We start from the raw sequence: 22,059 nt of genomic DNA on the forward strand, positions 1-22,059 counted from the left end.
AACTGACCATATAACCATGGGTTTGTTTCTGGATTTTCTATTCTGTTCCATTGATCTATGTATCTATTTTTGTGTCAGTACCATACAGTTTTGATTACTACAGCTTTGTAATATAACATGAAATCTGGAATTATGATACCTGCATCTTTGTTTTTCTTTTTCATGATTACTTTGGCTATTTGGGGTCTTTTGTAGTTCCATATAAATTTGAGTATTGTTTGTTCTAACTCTGTGAAAAAGGCTCTAGGTATTTTTTTTTTTTTTTTAAGATTGCATTTATCTATTCATGAGAGACACAGAGACAGAGAGAGGCAGAGACACAGGCAGAAGGAGAAGCAAGCTCCATGCAGGGAGCCCGATGTGGAACTCGATCCTGGGACTCCAGGATCACACCCTGGGGTGAAGGCAGGAGCTCAACCACTGAGCAACCCAGGCATCCCGCTATTGATATTTGGATAGGAATTGCATTAAATCTGCAGATTACTTTGGATAGTATGGACATATTAACAAAATTTGTTCTTCTAATCCATGAGCATGGAGTCTTTCCAATTCTCTGTGTCATCGTCAACTTCTTTCATCAATGTTTATACTTCTCAGAGTATGTCTTTCACCACCTTGATCATGCTTATTCCTAGGTATTTTATTATTTTTGGTGCAGGTGCAAATGGAATTATTTAATTTTTCTTTCTGTTGCTTCATTATTTGTATATTGAAATGCAACAGATTTCTGCACATTGATTTTGTATCCTCCAACTTTACTGAATTCCATGATCAGTTCTAGTAGTTTTTTTGGTGGAATCTTAAGAGTTTTATATATATAATATCATGTTATCTACAAATAGTAAGTTTTACTTCTTCCTTGCTAATGTGGATGCCTTTTATTTTTGTTGTGTGATTGCTGCAGCTAGGACTTCCAATACTATGTTAAATAAGTGATGAGAGTGGACATCCTTCCTTGTTACTAACTTAGGGGAAAAGCTCTCAGTTTCTCCCCATTAAGGATGATGTTCACTGTGGGCTTTTCCATATATGGCCTTATTGTGTTCAGGCAGGTTCCCTCTAAATCTACTTTGTTGAGGGTTTTTATCATGAATGGATGTTGTACTTTGTGCCTATTGAAATGATGATATGGTTTTTATCCTCTTATTGATGTGATATACTGCATTTATTGATTTGCAAACATTGTACCACCCTTGCATCCCCAGAATAAATCCCACTTGATTATGATGCATGTTTTTTTTAATGTATTAGATTTAGTTTGCTAATATTTTGTTGAGGATTTCTGCATCTACGTTCATCAGAGATACTGACCTATAGTATTCGTTTTATACTGTTTTTATCTGGTTTTGGTGAGTAATACTGGCCTCATAGAATGAATTAGGAAGTTTTACTTCCTCTTCTATTTTCTGGAAAGGTTTGAGAAGAATAGGTGTTAACTCTTCTTTAAATGTTGGGTAGAATGCACCTGTGAAACCATCTGGTCCTGGACTACTGTTTGTTGGTAGTTTTTTGATTACTGATTCAAATTTCATTGCTAGTAATTGGTCTGTTCAAATTTTCTATTTCTTCTTGATTCAGTTTTGGGAGATTATATATTTCCAGGAATTTATCTAGGTTTTTCTAGGTTGACAAGTCCCTTGGCATATAATTTTTCATAATATTCCCTTACAATTCTTTGTATTTCTATGATGTCAGGTCTTATTTCTCCTCTTTCATTTCTAATTTTATTTCAGTCCTCTTTTTTTTTTTTTTTTTTTTTTAATGAATCTAGCTAAAGATTTATCGATTTCGGTGATCTTTTCAAAGTACCAGCTTCTAAACACACACACACACACATACACACACACACACACAGAGTACCAGCTTCTGGTTTCATTGATATATATTACTGTTTGGGGGCTTTTGCTTTTTTTTTTTTCCATTTCTGTATCACTTATTTCTGCTCTAGTCTGTATTATTTCCTTCTGCTGGCTTGAGTTTTGTTTGTTCTTTTTTGAGCTCCTATAGGCATAAGGTTCGGTTGCTTGAGATTTTTCTTGCCTCTTGAGGTAGGTCTGTATTGCTATTTAAACTTCCCTCTTAGGGATCCCTGGGTGGCGCAGCGGTTTGGCGCCTGCCTTTGGCCCAGGGCGCGATCCTGGAGACTCGGGATCGAATCCCACGTCGGGCTCCCGGCGCATGGAGCCTGCTTCTCCCTCTGCCTGTATCTCTGCCTCTCTCTCTCTGTGTGTGTGACTATCATAAATAAATAAAAATTTTAAAAAAAAATAAAATAAAATAAACTTCCCTCTTAGAACCACTTTTGTGGCATCCCAAAGATTCTGGAGCATTATGTTTTAATTTTTATTTGTTTCCGTGTATTTTCTGATTTTTTTCTTTGATTACTTGTTTGACCCATTCATGGTTTAGTAGCATATTATTTGACCTCCATGTATTTGTGCTCTTTCCAGGTTTTTTTTCTTGTGGTTGGTTTCTAGTTTCACTGCATTGTGGTCAGAAAAGATGCACGGTGTGACCTCAATCTTTTGGAATTTGTTGAGACTTGTTTTGTGACCTGATATGTGATCTATTCAGGGTGTTCTTAGGCTGGGTGCATAAATATTTACAATTGTTATATCTTCTTTTTGGATTGTCCCTTTAATAGTGTCCTTCTTTGGAGTGCCTGGGTGGCTCAGTTATGCATCCTACTCTTAATTTTGGCCCAGGTCATGATCTCAAGGTTGTGAGACCTGGCTCTGCCCTAGGCATGGAACTTGATTAAGATTCTCTCTCTCCTTCTAAAAAAAAAAAATAGGGATCCCTGGGTGGCGCAGCGGTTTGGCGCTTGTCTTTGGCCCAGGGCGCGATCCTGGAGACCCGGGATCGAGTCCCACGTCAGGCTCCCGGTGCATGGAGCCTGCTTCTCCCTCTGCCTATGTCTCTGCCTCTCTCTCTCTCTCTGTGACTATCATAAATAAATAAAAATTTAAAATAAATAAATAAATAAATAAATAAAATTAAAAAATAAAAAAAAATATACACACACACACACACACACACACACGGGGGAGGGGGGGGAGTCCTCCCTTGTCTCCTTACAATCTTTGCTTTAAAGTCTGTTTTATCCAACAAAAAAAAATTGCTACTCCTGATTTCTTTGACATCCATTTGCATGATAAATGCTTCTCCACTCCTTCATTTTCAATCTGCAGGTGTCTTCAGGCCTGAAATGAGTCTCTTATTGGCAGCATATAAATGGGTCTTGTTTTTTTATCCATTCTGTCACAACTTTTCCTTTCATTGGAGCATTTAGTCCATTTACATTCAAAGTAAATTTTTTTAAAGATTTTATTTATTTATTCAACAGAGAGAGAAAGGGCAAGCACAAGCAGGGGAAGCAACAGAGAAAGAGGGAGAAGCAGGCTCCCCCATCAAGCAGGGAGCCTGATATGGGGCTCAATCCAAGGACGCTGGGATCATGACCTGAGCCTAAGGCAGACGCTTATCAACTGAGCCACTCAGGTGCCCTCAAAGTCATTATTTGGATTACATAAATAGGTATGTATTTATTGCCATCTTGTTACTTGTTTTGTGATTATTTTTGTAGTTCCGCTCTGTTCCTTTCTTCCCTTGCTCTCTTCTTTTATGCTAAATCGGATTCCTTTTCTCTTTATGTTTGCATATCTATTACTGGATTATGATTTGTAGGTACCGTTAGGTTTGTATACAACATCTTGTACATATAGCAGTCTCTATTAAGTTGATGGTCACTTAACTTTGAACTCATTCTTTATTGCTCTCCTCCCCATGTTTCAGGACTGTGATGTCATACCTTATATCCTTTTATTTTGAGTCCCTTGATTGATATTCAGATACGTTTACCATTTTTATGCTTCCTACTTTTCTTACTTGTACTTATGTCCTCTCCTTTCCACTCAATGAGTACCATTTAACATTTCTTGTAGAGTTGGTTCACGGGTCACGAACTCCTTTAACTTGTGTTTGGGAAATTCTCTGTCTCCTATTCTGAATGATAGCCTGAATGATAGCTAGATAGAGTATTCATGGTTATAGATTTTTCCCATTCAGCACTTTGAATATATCATGCCACTGCTTTCTGGCCTGCAAAGTTTCTACTGAAAAATCTGCTGAGAGCCCATGGGGCTTCCCTTTTATGTAACTGTCTTTTCTCTTGCTGCTTTTAAAATTTTCTCTTTATCACTACTTTTTGCCATTTTTAATTGTTATGTGTCTTAGTACGGACCTTCATGGAGTGATTGTGTAGGGACTTCTTTGCACTTCCTAGATCTGGATTTCTGTTTCCTCCCCCAGATTTGGGAAGTTTTCAGCTATTATTTCTTCAAATAAATTTTCTGCCCCCTTTTCTCTCTCTTCTTCTGGTATCCCTATAACGAGAATATTATTATGCTTTTGGAGTCACTAAATTCCCCAAGTCTATTCTCATTTTGCATAATTTTTTTCTCTCATTGCTCAGCTTGATTACTTCTCATTACTCTGTCCTCCGGGTCACTGTTTCACTGTTCCTTCTTCTAATCTGCTATTTATTTTACCTAGTGTATTTTAATTTCAATTATTGTGTTCTTTATCTCCAAGTGGTTCTTTTTTTCTTTATAAATAGCCACATTGATGTCCTTCACTCTTTTCTCAAGTCCAATAAGTATCTTTAGGATCACTATTTCAAATTCTCTATCAGGCATATTACTTATGTTTCACCTAGGTCTCTTGCTGTAGTTTTGTCCTATTCTTTCATGTGGGCATATTCCTATTCCCTCATTTTGTCTGTTTGTTTCTATGAGTTAGGAAAGTCACCTAAATCTCCTGCTCTTGAAAGTAGTGGGTGGACCACAAAGTTTTAACAAGGTGCATTCTAGTCCCCTCCCACAGGGGACATGCCTCCACTGCCAAGACCAACCAAAGTGATTGCAAAGCGCATGTCAGCAGGGGAAGGGTGGTGGTATACACAGTGCCCATTAGTTTTGTGTTGGTCCTCTTCCACAGGGAGTGTGCAGGTGTTGCCAAGACCAAAGACAGCTGGGGCTCACCTGCAAAGTGCATGCCAGGGGGTGATCAGTTTTAAAAAGGTGTATGCAAAAAAAAATAAAATAAAATAAATAAAATAAATAAAAAAAAATAAAAAAAAATAAAAAGGTGTATGCATTCTCCTGGTAGCATGACTAGCCACTGCCACCAAGACCAAGGCCCCAGAAAGTACACTTGGTACTAGCAAGGTTTGTGCAGGTCTTCTGGGATAGGGGATTCAGGACCTGGACCAAGGCAGGCCTGGCCAGAGGGGCAGGATGCAGTGTCATCAACTTAGATAGTGAATAGTTCCCACAGGTGGCCATATTGTTTATGCTGGGAGGTCGGGGAAGGGAAACAGCAGCTTTGCTATTTGTTCTGGAGAAGTCCTTCAGAAAACCCTACCCCTCCAGATACACTCTGATTGGAGTAAATAATTCTCCCTTCTCTATGCCCCAGGCACTTTTAGAACTGCTGCTTCTGTGCTGTATATCTGTGGAATGTTTGTTGTGCTAGCTCTTTAAGAGTGGAGACTCAGTTTCCTATCACTCACTCTGCTATCCTAGAACCTAGCCCACAGATTTTTAAGTTCCAGGCTTTAAGTCCCACTGGTTCTAAGAACTCATGAAATTCAGCCCCTCTGGTTTTCAAAGCCAAATATTTGGGGATTCACCTTACCCATACAGGGTCTTCAGTGTGAGGGTCTGTTTCTCTCCCCTCTCTGACTTGGTGATGTCCCTCCCTTCCACAGACATTCCAGGCAGGTTCCTTTAGTTCCCAACCACTTCTTCGCCCTTCATATCCTCTTTCATGTGACTTCTTCTCTACATTTAGTTGTGGAGTTTGTTCTTCCCATCTTCAGGTTGTTTTCGGGGTTATTTACAGTGATGTGAGTGTTACCTACATGTACCCACGGGACGAGGTAAGTCCTGCATCCTCCTACTCTGCTGTCTTCTGCGAGCAAAGTCTAGCTAGTACTTTCTATACATTGTTAAAATGATCTTTGCTTACTCCATTTTAGTATATTATTTGTCTTCTGATCCTCACTCTTGTCACTGAAAAATTAGCCAACAACCTAATACTCATCCCTTTAAAAACAAGTATGTCTTTTCCTTCTGGTTGCTTTTTGTCTTTGGAGTTCCATGGTTTCACTATAATATAAACCTTTCTGCTGAAGGTTCAAAGTGTATCTTTAATTTAAAGACTCAATTTTTCATCAACCCTGGAAAAAAACCAACTAATAGCTCTTAAAATGCTGCCACTCCCTTTCTAATCTCTCCTTCTGGAATTCATTAAATATCCACTGGTCCTGCCCTGGGTGGCTCAGTGGTTTGGCACCTGACTTTAGCCCAGGGCATGGTCCTGGGGTCCCCAGATGGAGTCCCACATCGGGCTCCCTGCATGGAACCTGCTTCTCCCTCTGCCTGTGTCTCTGCCTCTCTCTGTTTCACATGAATAAATAAAGTCTTAAAAAATATATGTATATATTGATTCTATCCTCTACATTTATAAACTCTTTTTAGATGTTTTTCTGTGCTACATTTGAGGTAACTTATGCCACACTTAATTGATTTTCCTGGCATGTATGTCTTATCTGCTGTTCAAACTATTCAGTGACTCTTTAATTTTGAGGACCATATTTTTCATTTCTAGACGTGTGATTCTCTTCCCATTTGGTCTACTCATTTCATAAAATAAAGTGTTCTTCCCTAATGTTTTGAGGTCTTAAATCATTTCAATATATATTTAATTTATATCTTTCACATCATCATTGTATCAATTCAATATGTGCAGGGTCTAATTCAGCTTCGTGCTGTATCTTGTTGATTCTTCCTATGGTATCTATGTCTTCTAACTTCTATTATAATCTCATCTTGAGGCTTGGTTTTTCTTTTTTCTTTTTTTTTTTTTTTAGGCTTGGGTTTTGAGGGTATCTTTCTAGAAAGACTTTTTTCTTTTTAAAGATTTATTTATTTATTTATGATAGACAGACAGAGAGAGAGAGGCAGAGACACAGGAGGAGGGAGAAGCAGGCTCCATGCTGGGAGCCCAATGTGGGACTCGATCCTGGGACTCCAGGATCGTACCCTGGGCCAAAGGCAGGCGCTAAACCGCTGAGCCACCCAGGGATCCCCTAGAAAGACTTTTTATTTGCTTCTTAGAAGCTCCAGAGGTATCTGCATCCTGATACTAATTTTCATGGTATCTCACCTTGGGCACTATAGTGTAAATTTAACCTAAAATATATTGTGACCAAATAATCCTAACATTCTTTTTTTTTTTAATCCTAACATTCAAATAAACTTACATCATGTTAATTATTTTATGGGATAAAAATATGGACAATATAGGTTTAATAAAAGAGGAAAAATATACCTTTTCAGCAGAAGAAGCTGTCAGGACAAAAGTTGAAAAAACTGGAAGTGGGTATTTGGTTTGAGGATCCCAACATTCAATAGTAGCTCCCATGGGAAGGCAGAAGAGAGGTACAGATTCTGAGAGTGGAAATGACTCATAATCTTCTTCTGGATATCTAAAAATTAAACCTTTCGGAGAAAGGAGACCATAATAAATTTTTTTGAATAGTTATGTTCCCATAAATTATATGTGATACACATTATTGGGATATTTTAGTAGCAAATGTCATTAAAATATTTATGTGTGAAATTTCAACATAAATTTTTCTCTTGCCATATCAGAAATTTAAATAAAATAAGCAGTTTACCCCCTATTTTTTACTTGTGAATTTACAGTTCATTGTAACATTAAAATGTACTAAATATACAAGTCAAAACTCTATTCAACAGGATCACCAATCTTAATATATTTTCTTCTACATACCACAACATCTTATAGAAAGTGGTAAGGAACAAACAGAAAAATTTACCAAGTATTTCAGTAAAAAATTCAGGGAAGGGATGTTATATAATAATGCTAAGGCAACAGAAATGATCAGAGCCCTTAAACTCACTCTTGAGAGACCAGCAGTATAAAAAGCATTCAGCATGAAAAGTAAATGAGACCAAAATCCTCTGGCTGAGTACAGAGTATGTGAGACCAATGATGCAAGAGCACGGGAGCTTCTGGCAAGTATAACAAAGCCCCTTCAGAATAAAGTAGCTACAAAGCATCAGTGCATTAGCCTCTGATGTCTCTAATATGCAGACCACCTCTAAGTTAAACTCTTGAAAGTCAGTAGAATTCTGAGTCAAAATTCAGTGTGTAAAATTCTATATTCTAAAACATGTCTTTTCTCAAACACCTGAATACTTTCACAAAGCTTGTTTCTATTAGTGTTTCTTTTTTAAAGTGACACTTTCTCCACACATAGACATACATACAACTTAGGAAATTACAATCGTCACATTATAGCAATATTAACAGTATCACGTATTAAAATGATACTGAAATTTGTAATTATTAGTTGCTGCCTTTATTTTTATATTACAAATTAAATGGTCTGATTTATTAGTATGAATGTCTTTAAGAAGATAATAAAGATTTTTCAGATATGGATGTGCCTGACTTCCCTGCAGCAAAACTTTATTCCAAAAATTGTGCATGATCAAAAAGTAACTGACACTGCTTCTTTTCACAAGGAAGTATTCCAGTATCTCTTCTATTTACAACTGGAGCATACCTGTATTTTCAGTTTCTATCCCACCATACCAGTGGGATGAAGAGGTCACACTTAAATCTTTACAGCCCTTGACACTTTACTGTGCAGTAAGAATGTGGCGATAGATTTCTCAAACACTTCATGGCAGAAAAGTTTCTCAGGCCCTCCTCTCCTCCATATAGCTGATTCTTTGCAACAAAGGAGAAAGGAAGCAAGTCCACCTTTCATGGCAAGTAACATGAGGTTTCAAATCAGACACACAGAGATAAGAGAAGGAAATATAAGAAGTAAAGATGCAGTTTGACACCTTTCTGATTGCCAAAATAAAAAGGTCAGAGAGAGTAAGCAGTTTTCCATTGAATAGTTAAATCTATTAGTGTATACTAAAAGCTTGAATGTTCATTTCACAAATACTTACCTGGAATGAAAATTTCTATTTAACAACATGTTTCAGGGAGAGGGTGTAATATTAAGATATCTTGCAGTATATAATGTATTTAAGAAAATTTATACCTTTACATGCTAAAACTATAGATATAGATCAACCCCCTAAACTACATAAGGGAGCATATATCGTCTCCTCTATAATGTTAGGTGAACACTATGACCACTACACTATAGAAACTAACCAAATATTAATATACAACAATGACTACAGTAATAATTTTTTTTAATTTACTCACCAGCTTTATATGCTATTGCATTAGAAGCAGGCACAGACTTCTTATAACACAGAAATACACTGGAACCCCACTGTAAAATATAAATTATATTTAAAAAAAACCAGAGTGAAAATAAATTGATTTTGTTGAATATCTTCTAAAGATTCTGATTATTCAGTGAAGTCTATTTAAAACATATTTATCAGAGATTACAGGGGCGCCTGGGTGGCTTAGTTGGTTGAGTGCCCGACTCTTGGTTTCAGCTCAGGCATCTCAGAGTCCTGGGAACAAGCCCCATGTTCGGCTCTTAGCTCAGTGGGGAGTCTGCTTGAGATTCTCTTTCCCTCTCCCTCTGCCCTTCCCCCCATGTGTGCATATTCTCTAAAATGAATAAATCTTAAAAAAAAAAAAAAAGACTACAGACTATAATATAGCAAAACATGAAGTTCAGAACACTAAAAGGAGTAAAAACACACTGCCACAAAAATTAAATTGATAAAAAACAGTTTCAAAGGTTTAGAATGCTGTAACCAGACACTTTGAAAGAAACAGAACTAAGATGAGTGGCCCCTGGGGCCTAAACTAGATACTACGAAGAGAACTAAGGTACCATGAAGTCATTGCCTCCAGAGGCAAACTGTCTTGACTAATGGCCATGGGCATAGTAATCAGTCATCTTTGCCTATATCTCATTAAAGCTAATAATACTTCTATCTAAAGATATTTTTCAAAATGAATCTGACCCAATAGTAAACCTTAGTCTCATAAAACTATAAATCAAATGTATATGTTCAATGCTCTTGTTCATTAGAGCCCCTTTAAAAATAAGTATGCAAGGGATGGGGTGCCTGGCATGCTTGGTAGAGCATGTGACTCTTGATCTTGGTGTTCTGAGTTCAAAACCCCATGTTGGGTGTGACAACCACTTAAAAAAAAAAAAAACAAGTATGTAAAACTACAATAATTAAAATAAATAAATAAATAAATATAAAAGGAGTTCCCTATCTAGTCTCCCTACAGTTGTCCATGAAAACACCAGTGAAATACAAAAGCTAATAAAAACCTCTATTTTAGTGTAACACAAGCAATATTAGCAAATACCAAAAAAAATTTTTAAATCTCTGACTTTAAGTACTTATTTTCTCAATGAAATTATTCTAAAAATCATATAGCTAAAAATCTTTAAATTTATTACGAATCATAAAAGTTACAGAGGTAAAAATAATATAAGCAACCATGAAAATATAAACAGTAAATTATACACCCAATAATAAACAGGAGTCCAAAAATTATCCTTTTTTAGGGAGTGGAGGACAGTACATATAAAACTGAAAATGAAACAACTGTATTCTTACCATTCCACAATTTAAATTTTTGTCAACTTTGCAGAAAGTATGAGGAGGGGTTTCTCCTTTACTGGTTACAATAACACAGATATCAGTTACAGCCAAAGAATTCTGGGGTCGAATTAGAGGAGCTCTTCGATAAGTGATAAAGATTCTTTGTGAAGTAGTTGAACTGTTGTTGACATTGGCACAGCGACCATAGGGTGTGGCTTGGATCACTTCACATCCTGGAATAAGCCTTTCTTTCCCTTCATATAAAACTCTGCAAGGCAGGGAGGGGAGAAATAGATAGGCAGATAAGAAATACATTTCAAGTTAATGCTGGTTTTCCTCTTGAAAACAAACAAACAAATGGGGAGAGGATCCTCTACAGTTTCTCAAATCTTAATTGCAAACCAAAAGTAAGATTATTTCTTTCAGAATTATAGATCTCTTAACTACTATTTTTCAACAGCTGGAATGTAAATTTAAGAAGAGTAGTAAATAAGATCAATTTGATTTTTTTATTGTTTATTACAAAAAACACATGAAATAAGAAAGAGGCTACACCATAAACATCCTCAACTTGATTCCTAGATCAAGTATTCAGATGTTTTAACAAAATTTTCCTTCATAATTCCTGTCAAATTTTCACCTTTAAAAATCTTTTGAATCTCTAAAACATAAAGAAACTAGAGATGAGCTAATAAATAAAAAGATATCCGATGGTCATAAATATGAACACTTAATATTTGGTAAGATGTCAATATTTCCCAAAGAAATCTAAAGAGTCAACACAATTCCCATCAAAATCCCTAGGCGCTATTTTTTTGTAGAAATTGGTAAATGAGGCTAATGTTCACGTGGAGATCCAAAGAACTCAATATAGGCAATTTGGAAAAACTAGAACAAAGTTGGAGGACTCACATTTTTCAAAACTTAATAAATTTCAAAACTTAATACAAATCTACTCATCAGCACAATGTATTACTACCACCAGGAAAAACATTCAGGTCAATGAAACAGCACAGGCAGTGCAGAATTAAACCCGTACATTTATAGCCAATTAATTTTGACAAGAGTGCCAAGATAATAGGAAAAAAACAGTCTTTTCAACAAATGGTTCTGGGACAATTGGATATCAAATGCAAAAGAAAAAGAAGTTGAAGAAAAAAAAAAGAAAAAGAAGCTGGATCCCTTCCTTACACTGAACACCAGAAATGATATCAAACACTTAAATGTATGAGATGAAACTATAAAACTCTTAGAAAAAAACAGGAATAAAAACTTGTGACCTTGGGTTTGACAAACCCTTCTTATATATGATACCAAAGCACAAGTGACAAAAGAAAAAATTTTAAATTGGATTTCATTAAAATAAAAAACTTATATGCTACAGGTGATACCATCAACGAAGTGAAAAGACAACCCCATGGAATGTGAGAAAATATTTGCAATAATTTATCTAATTAGATAAATATAGTATCCTTTCCAGAATACGTAAAGAACTCTTACAAATCAATATAAAAAGATAAACAACTTAAAAATGGACACAGGGCTGGCAAAGAATATATGGGAATTGTCTATATTATCCTTAAAAACTCTTCAGTAAAACTAAAATTTTCTTCGGATGCCTGGATGGCTCAGTGGTTGATGTCTGCCTTCGGCTCAGGATGTGATCCCCGGGTCTGGGAATCAAGTCCCATATCGGCTGCCTGCGAGGAGCCTGCTTCTCCCTCTGCCTAATGTCTCTGCCTCCAATCTGTGTGTGTGTGTCTCTCATGAATAAAAAAAAAATTTTTTAAAAACCCAAACTAAAATTATCTTAAAATAAGACATCTTCTTTCATTGTTTTTTAAGTGGGCAAAGAGTGTAAATAGGCATTTGTTCAAAGAAGATATGGCCAAAAGCACATGAGAAGAAGCTCAACATATTATCCATTAGGGAACTGCAAATCAAAACTACAATAAGATACCAATTCACATACAATTGGAGGGCTATAATCAAAAAGACAGATAATCACAAGTGCTAGTAAGGTAAGAGCACAGATAAATTAGAATCTTTATACAAAGCCAGTGAAAATCAACTACTTTGGGAAACAGTCCAATGGTTCCTCAAAGGGTTAAACAGAGTTTCTATATAATTCAGCAATTCTATTCCTAGGTATATACCCAAGAGAAATGAAAACATACATCTGCACAAATAGTGGTATGCAAATACACATATAACAGCATTGTTCACAACAGCCAAAAAGTAGAAACGATCAAATGTCTATCAACTAATGAAGAGATACATAAAATGTGCCATACCCATTATACAGAATACTGTTCAGCAATAAAAAGCAATGAAGTACTAGGTAAGCCTGGCTGGCTCCATCAGAAGAGCATGCAACTCTTGATCTTGGATTCATGAGTTTGTGTGTAGAGAGTACTTAAATAAATAAATAAACAAACAAAGGCAATGAAGTACTAAAACGTGGTACAACAGTGATGAGCATTTTAATCATGTTAAGTGAAAGAAGTATGACAAAAAAGACCACACATGATCCATTTACATAAAATGCCCAGAACAGGCATATCTATAGAGATAAAAAGTAGATTAGTAGTTGCCTAGGGCTAGAGGGTGGAAAGGGACATGAGAGAGTGACTGCTGATGAATACAGGGTTTCTTTTTAGGGGGATGAAAATATTCTAAAATTAGCTGTGGTCACAGCTGCACAAATCTGTGAATCTACTAAAGACGAATGGATGAGATGGATGAATTCTGTGATATCTGAATTATATCTCAATGGAGGGGGCACCTGCATGGCTCAGTGCTTGAGCGTCTGCCTTCAGCTCAGGTTGTGATCCAGGGTCTAGAATTGTATCCAGCACTGGGCTCCCAAGGAGCCTGCTTCTCCTTTTGCCTGTGTCTCTGCCTCTCTCTCTCTCCCCCTCTCTCCCATGCATGTGAACACACTCTCTCACTCTATCAAATAAATAAAAATTTAAAAAAAAGAAAATCAATGAATCTTATAAATGGAGGAAGAAGTAATGAATTTGTGATTTTTTATCTTAATAAGCACATCTGACACATAAGATAATGTACTGTACATTTATTTGTTTTTAAAGATTTTATTTATTTATTTGACAGAGAGAGAGTGTGTAAGCAGGGGGAGAAGCAAGAGGGAGAAGCAGAAGCAGGCTCCCCGCTGAGCAAGGAAAGATTCACATCCTTTCGATTATGACTGTATATTGGGGCTTGGGGAGGAGGATATGAAAAAATGGCCTTTAGAGACTAGCTGACTGTGAACATTGAAGCCTGAAACAGAAGTCCCTGGCTTGATGCCTGTCAACTGACATGGATATTACCAAAATTTTACCCTATACCCATCCTTCTATGGATATTACTTATCTTCTTAAGAAACTCATAGAGAGAGGGACGCCTCGGTGGCTCAGTGGTTGAGGGTCTGCCTTTGGCTCAGGGCGTGATCCCGGAGTTCCGGGATCCAGTCCTACATCGGGCTCCCTGTATGGAGCCTGCTTCTCCCTCTGCTTGTGTCTCTGCCTCTCTGTCTCTGTGTCTCTCATGAATAAGTAAATAAAATCTTAAAAAAAAAAAAAAAACTCATAGAGAAAATGAAAAGAAGTAACATAAAATCACTGCATGTCCTGAATTACTCCTCTGCAACCAATAGTCTGTGTTTATCCCCTTTTTAACCTCCAATGCCCCTTTTCAAAGGAAAAGCCCCTTCCAATAAAGGCTAATCCAGTCACCTGTGCTATTGACATTATCCCTTCAATCTATTTTATAATTTTATTCTATCAGATATCTCCTTACTCCTATATTTTGACCCTACATTTCCATTGGTTTCTCTCCTTCAAATAAAGATGTTCAGGGTTATCCTCTAGAAGAAAGTTAAAAAACAGCCTGTGACTCCGTATTGCCTTACTTCCCAGTTTTTCTTAACCATTGCTTCTGGGGATTTTGTTAAAACACGATTCTGATTCAGGAAATTTGGGGCAGTGCCTAAGATTCTGAATTTCTAAACTGTTCCCAGGCTCTACAGACGATACTGGTTCAAAGACCACATCTTGAATAGCAAGGTCCATAATTATCTTCTCTTTCTCTTAAAGTCAAGCTTTCAAAAAAAAGCCTCTATTAATCCAATTCCAATTATTTCTCAACCCTTTCTAGCCTGGCTCCTGTACCTAATGATCCTATAAAGCTGTATGGCCACCATCCTAACTGTATTGACTTGAAAGAAAATCAGAGAGCTAAATAGGGTGGCCAATATTAAAGAAGTTAAACACATGCTGCATAAAGGTTAGTAAGATAAGGATAAATCATCCTTTGACTTTGGAAATTTGAACATAATGAGGAACTTAGGACCATTTCACCAGAGCTCTAACTGCAAAAGTAGAGGAGGTGATAAGCAAAACACGTGGTGGTCAAAGGAAGCAGCACACTCCCTGCCTTAATAGCTGAACAACTATTATCAGAAAAACCAGCAACCATAAAAACAACAACAAAACTTCATGGAACAATCAGGGAAATTTGGATAGATGATGCTATTAAGTAATTGATCATTTCTACAGTGTGGTATTGTCATTACATTAAGAGATTCAACATAGGGCAGCCCACTCAGCGGTTTAGTGCTGCCGTCAGCTCAGGGCGTGATCCTGGAGACCCAGGATCCAGTCCCACGTCAGGCTCCCTGCATGGAGCCTGCTTCTCCCTCTGCCTGTGTCTCTGCCTGTCTCTCTCTGTGTCTCTCATGAATAAACAAATAAATAAAATCTTTTAAAAAAAAAGAGACAACATAAGAAAATAAATGTAATATGCCATATTAATAGAAAGAAAGAAATACCTGCGTGATCTCAATTCACAAAGAAAAGGCACTCAAAAAAAAAATCCAACACACTTTCAGGATAAAATCTCTCATAAAATCAGAAACAGAAGGGATCTTTCTTAATATGATAAATGACAGTTATGAAAAACCCACAGTTAACATCATATTCAATAGTGAAAGCCTGAAAGCTTTGCACCTAAGACCAGGAATGAGCCAAGGATGTCTGTTTTCACTACTGCTATTCAACACGGTACATTAAGTTCTAGACTGAGCAAGGAACCAATACAACAAACTGCAAAGGAAGGAGTAAAACTAACTCTATTTGCAAATGACATGATCCTATATATTTAAGAAACTGCCAAATGGCTGAAAGAAAGCTAGTAGAGTTAACAAATGCAGCAAAGTTGAAGGGTATAAGACTAACACATGAAATTAAAATTCAGCTGTGTTTGTATAAAACAGCAATGAACAATCCATAAAGGAAATTAAGAAAAAAATCCCATTTCTAATGGAATCCAAAATAATAAAATATGTAGGAATAAAATTAATCAAGGAGGTGAAAGACTTGTACACTAAAAACTACAAAGCATTGATTAAAAAAAATTAAAGACCTAAATAAAGGGAAAGATATCTCATATTCATAAGTTAGAAGACTTAATTGGTATAAAGTCGGTAGTACTCCCTAATTTGACCTATAGATTAAATGCAATCCCCACCAAAATTCCAACTCCATATTTTACAGAAATGGACAAGCTGATCCCAAATACTTCCTAAGATGCTTTCAAATACCTATATGTTTTTACTAACTGATGGTAATTATAATACATGACACATATACTTATTGATGTAATAATTATAGGTATTCTAAAAACACATTTCATTTACAAAAGAGGATCAATGTAGACATTTTTGGAAAAAAGGCTTTTACAAAGAATGTGCTTCACTGGCTATGGACTAGATACTAAATGCCTCATAAGAACTACATTCATTCTAAACTGTAAATACCTCCTCCTTCCTAGGACTAAAAACCACACAGCACAATTTAAAAAAAAAAAAAAAAAAACAGGAACGTCCCTTTTTTTAATGAGTTCAAGGCTTCACAAAACCTCATCACATAGCCTACTTATAAGTAGCTCCTTAAAAATATAGTCTTTTATTATAGCTTCTTGTTCTTTTATGTTTAATTAATAAGCTTATCTGATAAGTACAAGAGAAATGGAATCACATTTCAGGCTTTAATGCCTTCATTTCAATATTCTTTTGAAAGGAAATGATCTAATGATTCAAGTACAATGCAAAGAAATCCAGTAAGGGTAGATAGAGATATGCAATATCTTACTACACTTCATCCTGAAGTAACAAAGAGTAATAGAACTATAAAGGATTTCAGATTTCTATTCCCATGCACTTTAAATAAATGTTATTTCCTGCACTTCAGCAAAAGAAAATAAGTCGCCATACCCAATGTCAGTAAGGGGTGGTTTATCTCTTGCTCTCTTATAACAGAGGAAAAGTTCTGGGCTTTTCAGACTTCCGTAGTTCAAATTTGCTTGGAGAGCTGACGGAGTGGCTTCAACACAAGTGTAACCTTCAGGTACTGTTTCCCCAGCAGATTTGTTAATAACTGCAATGTCTGTAATTGGAGCTTTAGGCCCAGGTGACTTAGTATCTAAACGATTTATTTCTTGATCCAAAAGAGTAGATGTGTCAGTGAGACCTGCCACAACAAAGTAGTCAGTCACTCTTGGCCCTTTGTCTTCTATCATGGCTGCTATTATATTTCCTAGAAGAAGAAGAAAAAAAGACATCAATTAAATAAAACATTTTATCTTGACTATAAAATTGAAATACTCCTGAGTTAACAGTGATCAACTAGCACACTTCCCAGCTAGATTTAAAATCATTGTTGTCCTTTTGGAGAAGCAACCTATTTTGGTATCATCTTGTCAGCTTTTACCTGCTACAAAGTACAAGTTTACAGCATCAATTCATTTGTAAAGTAAGAATAATCAAACTGTCAGAGGTGGGCTATGGTGCTTTCCTTTCAGCAAAACGCACTTAAATGAACAATATTCAGACGACTTAAAAAATCATTCTCTTTTAGGTTACAAAATTCCTAGAGCTAAGCTTCATATTTATTTATTTTTTTTTTTTAAATTATACCACAATTTTTTTTTTTAATTTTTTTTTATGATAGTCACAGAGAGAGAGAGAGGCAGAGACACAGGCGGAGGGAGAAGCAGGCTCCATGCACCGGGAGCCCGATGTGGGATTCGATCCCGGGTCTCCAGGATCGCGCCCTGGGCCAAAGGCAGGCGCCAAACCGCTGCGCCACCCAGGGATCCCTAAGCTTCATATTTAAACAAATGAATTGAGTTCATCATGATTAAGTCAAGGTCTAAGACAAAAATAATGAATGAATGAATGAATGAATGAATGAAATAAACAAATCAAACTAGTCTCTCAATCCAGTTAGGGGTCTGTCCATTCTGGTTAAAAAATTTTATGGGGGGATCCCTGGGTGGCGCAACAGTTTGGCGCCTGCCTTTGGCCCAGGGCGCGATCCTGGAGACCTGGGATCGAATCCCACGTCGGGCTCCCAGTGCATGGAGCCTGCTTCTCCCTCTGCCTGTGTCTCTGCCTCTCTCTCTCTCTCTCTGTGACTATCATAAATAAATAAATTTAAAAAAAAAATGTTTAAAAAAAATTTTATGGGAACACCATGGAAACTAAGTAAGTTTAGGAGTAATTATGTATTTCCTATATAAATACCAAATAAAGCATAAAATACTATAACCAAAGAAGACAAAATTATATAAAACACATATTAAGAGACTTAGGTACTACATGGTAGAAACCCAGTGATTATGAACATTGAGACAGATTTTTATCATCTCTAAACTCAGCACCTCTAAAAATAAAATGAAGCTTCTGAAGTTTTAAATATTTCCATGGATTTTCTATACTTTTTAAAAACAACCTTATTTAAGTATAATTTACATACAATAAAATGTAGAGATATAAAGTATAGATTTTCATAAATACATATACATCTGGGAAATCATTACCACAATCAAGATAGTAAACATATCCACTGAAACTCCAATCTGCTTTCTATCATAGTTTTTAGAAATGATATACATGGAATCGTATGTATTCTTTTTTGTCTATTTTTTTCGTAATAATTTAGATTATGAAATTTTACACATATATAATTATTAGAGATTCATTCATGCTGCTGTTTATAGCAGTAGTTCATCCCTTTTTATATTTTTAAAAAAAAATTTAAGTAATCTCTATACCCAACATGGGGCTCAAGCTCACAACCTTGAGATGAAGAGTCTCATGCTCTAACGACTGAGCCAGCCAGGTGCCCCTCATTCCTTCCTATTGCTAAGTAGTATTCCATTATTGAGTATACCACAATATGCTTACCTATTCACTTTATTAATAGACATATGGGTTATTTTCAGTTAGGAGTTATACAAATAAAGCTCTCATAAACACCCGTGTATAAGCCTTATAGACATAAGCTTTCATTTACCTTAGGTCAATTCTTAGGATGAAAGGACTAGATCACCTGCTAGATATATTTAGTTCTAAAAAACTGCCAAATAGTTTCCTAGAATATACCATTTTATATTCTTACCATCAGATTAGGGCTCCAGTTGTTTCACATCCTCTCTAAAGCTCTATACTGTCAATCTTTTAAATGTAGATACTCTAATATGCTTATAGTGATACTTAATTATCATTTTCATTTGCATCTTTTTTTTTTTTTTAAGTAGGCTCCACAACTAGCATGGAGCCCAACTCGAGGCTTGAACTCACAACCCTGAGATCAAGAGTTAGATGCTTAACTGACTCAGCCGTCCAGGCGCCCCTTAATTTGCATCTTTCTAATGACTAGAGAAGTTAACCATCTTTTCATGTGCTTATTTGATCCGTATATTTTTTTCAGTTAAATCTGTGTTCAAATATTTGCCCTTTTTTTTTTAATTTTTTTTTAAATTTATTTATGATAGTCACACAGAGAGAGAGAGAGAGGCAGAGACACAGGCAGAGGGAGAAGCAGGCTCCATACACCGGGAGCCCGACGTGGGATTCGATCCTGGGTCTCCAGGATCGCGCCCTGGGCCAAAGGCAGGCGCCAAACCGCTGCGCCACCCAGGGATCCCTCTTTGCCCATTTTCTACTTGGGCTGTTTGTTTACTCATTCTTCAGTTGTTTTATAGGTTTTTTAAGGTTTTATTTATTAGAAGACCTACACATGGTCAACAAGCACATGAAAAAATGCTCCATATCACTTGTTATCCAAGCAGTACAAACCAAAACCACAAAGGGATACCACTTTACACCAGTGAGAATGGCTAAAATTAACAAGACAAGAAACAACAAATGTTGGCAAGGATGTGGAGAAAGGGGAACCCTCGTGCACTGTTGGTGGGAATGCAAACTGGTGCAGCCACTTTGAAAAACAGTGTGGAGGTTCCTCAGGAAGTTAAAAATAGAGCTACCGTACAATTCAGCAATTGGACTACTGGGTCTTTACTCCAAAGACACTGATGTAGTGAAACAATGGGACACCTGCACCCCAATGTTCATGGCAGCATGTCCACAAGTGCCAAACTGTGGAAGGAGCCAAGATCCCCTTCAATAGATGACTGGATAAAGAAGATGTGGTGTGCGTGCATGTGTGTGTGTGTGTGTGTATACATATACATACACATACATATATATGTATATGTATATGTATATACACACATTCCATATATAAGTGTATAAATATATATATAAATATTCCATATAAAATAGAATATTACTGGGGATCCCTGGGTGGCTTAGCGATTTAGCACCTGCCTTCAGCCCAGGGCATGATCCAAGAGTCCCGGGATCAAGTCCCATGTCGGGCTCCCTGCATGAAGCCTGCTTCTCCTTCTGCCTGTGTCTCTGCCTCTCAATGTGTGTCTCTAATAAATAAATAAATAAAATATTTTTTAAAAAAAAGGAATATTAGGTATCAGAAAGGATGAATACCTGCCATTTACATCAACATAGATGGAACTGGAGGGTATTATGCTAAGTGAAATAAGTCAATCAGAGAAAGGTAATTGTCATATGGTTTCACTCATATGTGGAATATAAGAAAGAGTTGAAAGGGACTATAAGAGAAGGGGGAAAACTGAGTGGGAAAAATGAGAGAGGAAGACAAACCATAAGTGACTCCTGACTCTAGAAAACAAACAAAAAGTTGCAGAAGGGGAGGTGGGCGGGGGATAGGCATTTACGAGGGCATGTGATGAGATTAGCACTGGATGTCATACTATATGTTGGCAAATTGAATAAAAATTTTAAAAATATAAATTTTTTTAAAGATTTATTTTTTATTTTTTATTTTAGAGAGAAAAGGAGAGAGCTTGCATGCTAGCAGAAGAGGGGCAGAGATGGGGAGGAAAAGGAACAAGCAGACTCTCTGCTAAGCATGGAGCTCCATATGGGGCTCAATCTCACAACCCTGACATGACCTGAGCCAAAACCAAGAATTGAACGTTCAACAGACTGGGTCACCTAGGCACCTCACTCTGGAGTTTTGAAAGTTCTTTATATATTCTATAGAAAAATCATCTCTCAGATATATGCTTTACAAATATTTTCCCCCAATCTATGACTGTTTTTTTCTTAACTCTAATAGTACCTTTTGAAAAGCAGAAGTTTTTCACTTGATGAAGTCCAATTTACCAATCTATTCTTTTATGGGTCATGCTTATGATATATTTAAGAAATCACTGCCTAAAAAAAAAAAAGAAATCACTGCCTAATCTAAGGTCACTAAGGTTTTCTCCCGTATTTTCCTCTAAAAGTTTTATAATTTCAAATTCTACATTTTGGTCTATGATCAATTCGGAGTTAGTGTTTGTATCTAGCGTGAGGTATGAATAAAGAACCAATTTTTACATATAGATATCCAATTTTTCCAGCACCACTGGTTGAAAAACCTAACTTTTCTCCACTGTTATGCCTCTGTCCCTTTATTCAAAACCAACTACTCAACGTGTTTTATATTCACCTCTGGATTCTTTATTCCACTGATCTATCAGTACTAAATAATTTTGATTACTGTAGCTTTATAATAAATCTTAAAATCAGGAAGTATTAGTCTTCAATCTGTTCTTTTACAAAATTGTTTTGATTATTCTATTCTAGGTCCTTTGCGTTTCAATAAGCATTTTAGAATCACTTATCCATTTCTACCCCCCCCCCAAAAAAAAAAGCCTACTAGGATTTTAATCAGAATTGTGTTGAAACTATAGATCAGGGGCACCTGAGTGGATCAGTCAGTTAAGCATCTGCCTTTGGCTCAGGTCATAAATCTGGAGTTCCAGGATCCAGCCCCACATCAGGCTCCCTGCTCAGCAGGGAGTCTGCTTCGCCCTCTGACCCTCCCCCATCTCATACTCTCTCCCTCTCAAAAAAATAAATAAATAAAGTCTTAAAAAAAATCTAGGTCAATACTGAATCTTCAAAACCACAAACAAGGTTTATCTCTGCATTTATTTAGATTTGTAAAAATTCCTCTCATCAATGTTTTATGGTTTACCAGCA

The 22,059-nt window shown here is 36.4% G+C and overlaps 1 protein-coding gene across 4 annotated transcripts in view; it reads right to left on the reverse strand.

Moving 5' to 3' along the window:
- The window catches only part of DENND4C (DENN domain containing 4C), a 126,039-nt gene that overhangs the window by 73,198 nt on the left and 30,782 nt on the right, over window positions 1-22,059 (reverse strand). For 3 of the 4 annotated variants that reach the window (XM_041761086.1, XM_041761083.1, XM_041761085.1), the window contains exons 2-5: window positions 16,918-17,239; window positions 10,656-10,908; window positions 9,322-9,391; window positions 7,396-7,565 (exon numbers count right to left, since the gene is read on the reverse strand). In XM_041761086.1, the coding sequence (XP_041617020.1) occupies window positions 7,396-7,565; window positions 9,322-9,391; window positions 10,656-10,908; window positions 16,918-17,222 (798 nt within the window). In that variant the 5' untranslated portion in view covers window positions 17,223-17,239. Of the gene's footprint in view, window positions 1-7,395; window positions 7,566-8,659; window positions 8,855-9,321; window positions 9,392-10,655; window positions 10,909-16,917; window positions 17,240-22,059 lie in introns of those variants that run through there. The other variant, XM_041761087.1, reaches the window with a different exon arrangement.

Source organism: Vulpes lagopus, chromosome 7 (genome assembly GCF_018345385.1).
Source record: "Vulpes lagopus strain Blue_001 chromosome 7, ASM1834538v1, whole genome shotgun sequence".
Taxonomy (NCBI): Eukaryota; Metazoa; Chordata; class Mammalia; order Carnivora; family Canidae; genus Vulpes; species Vulpes lagopus.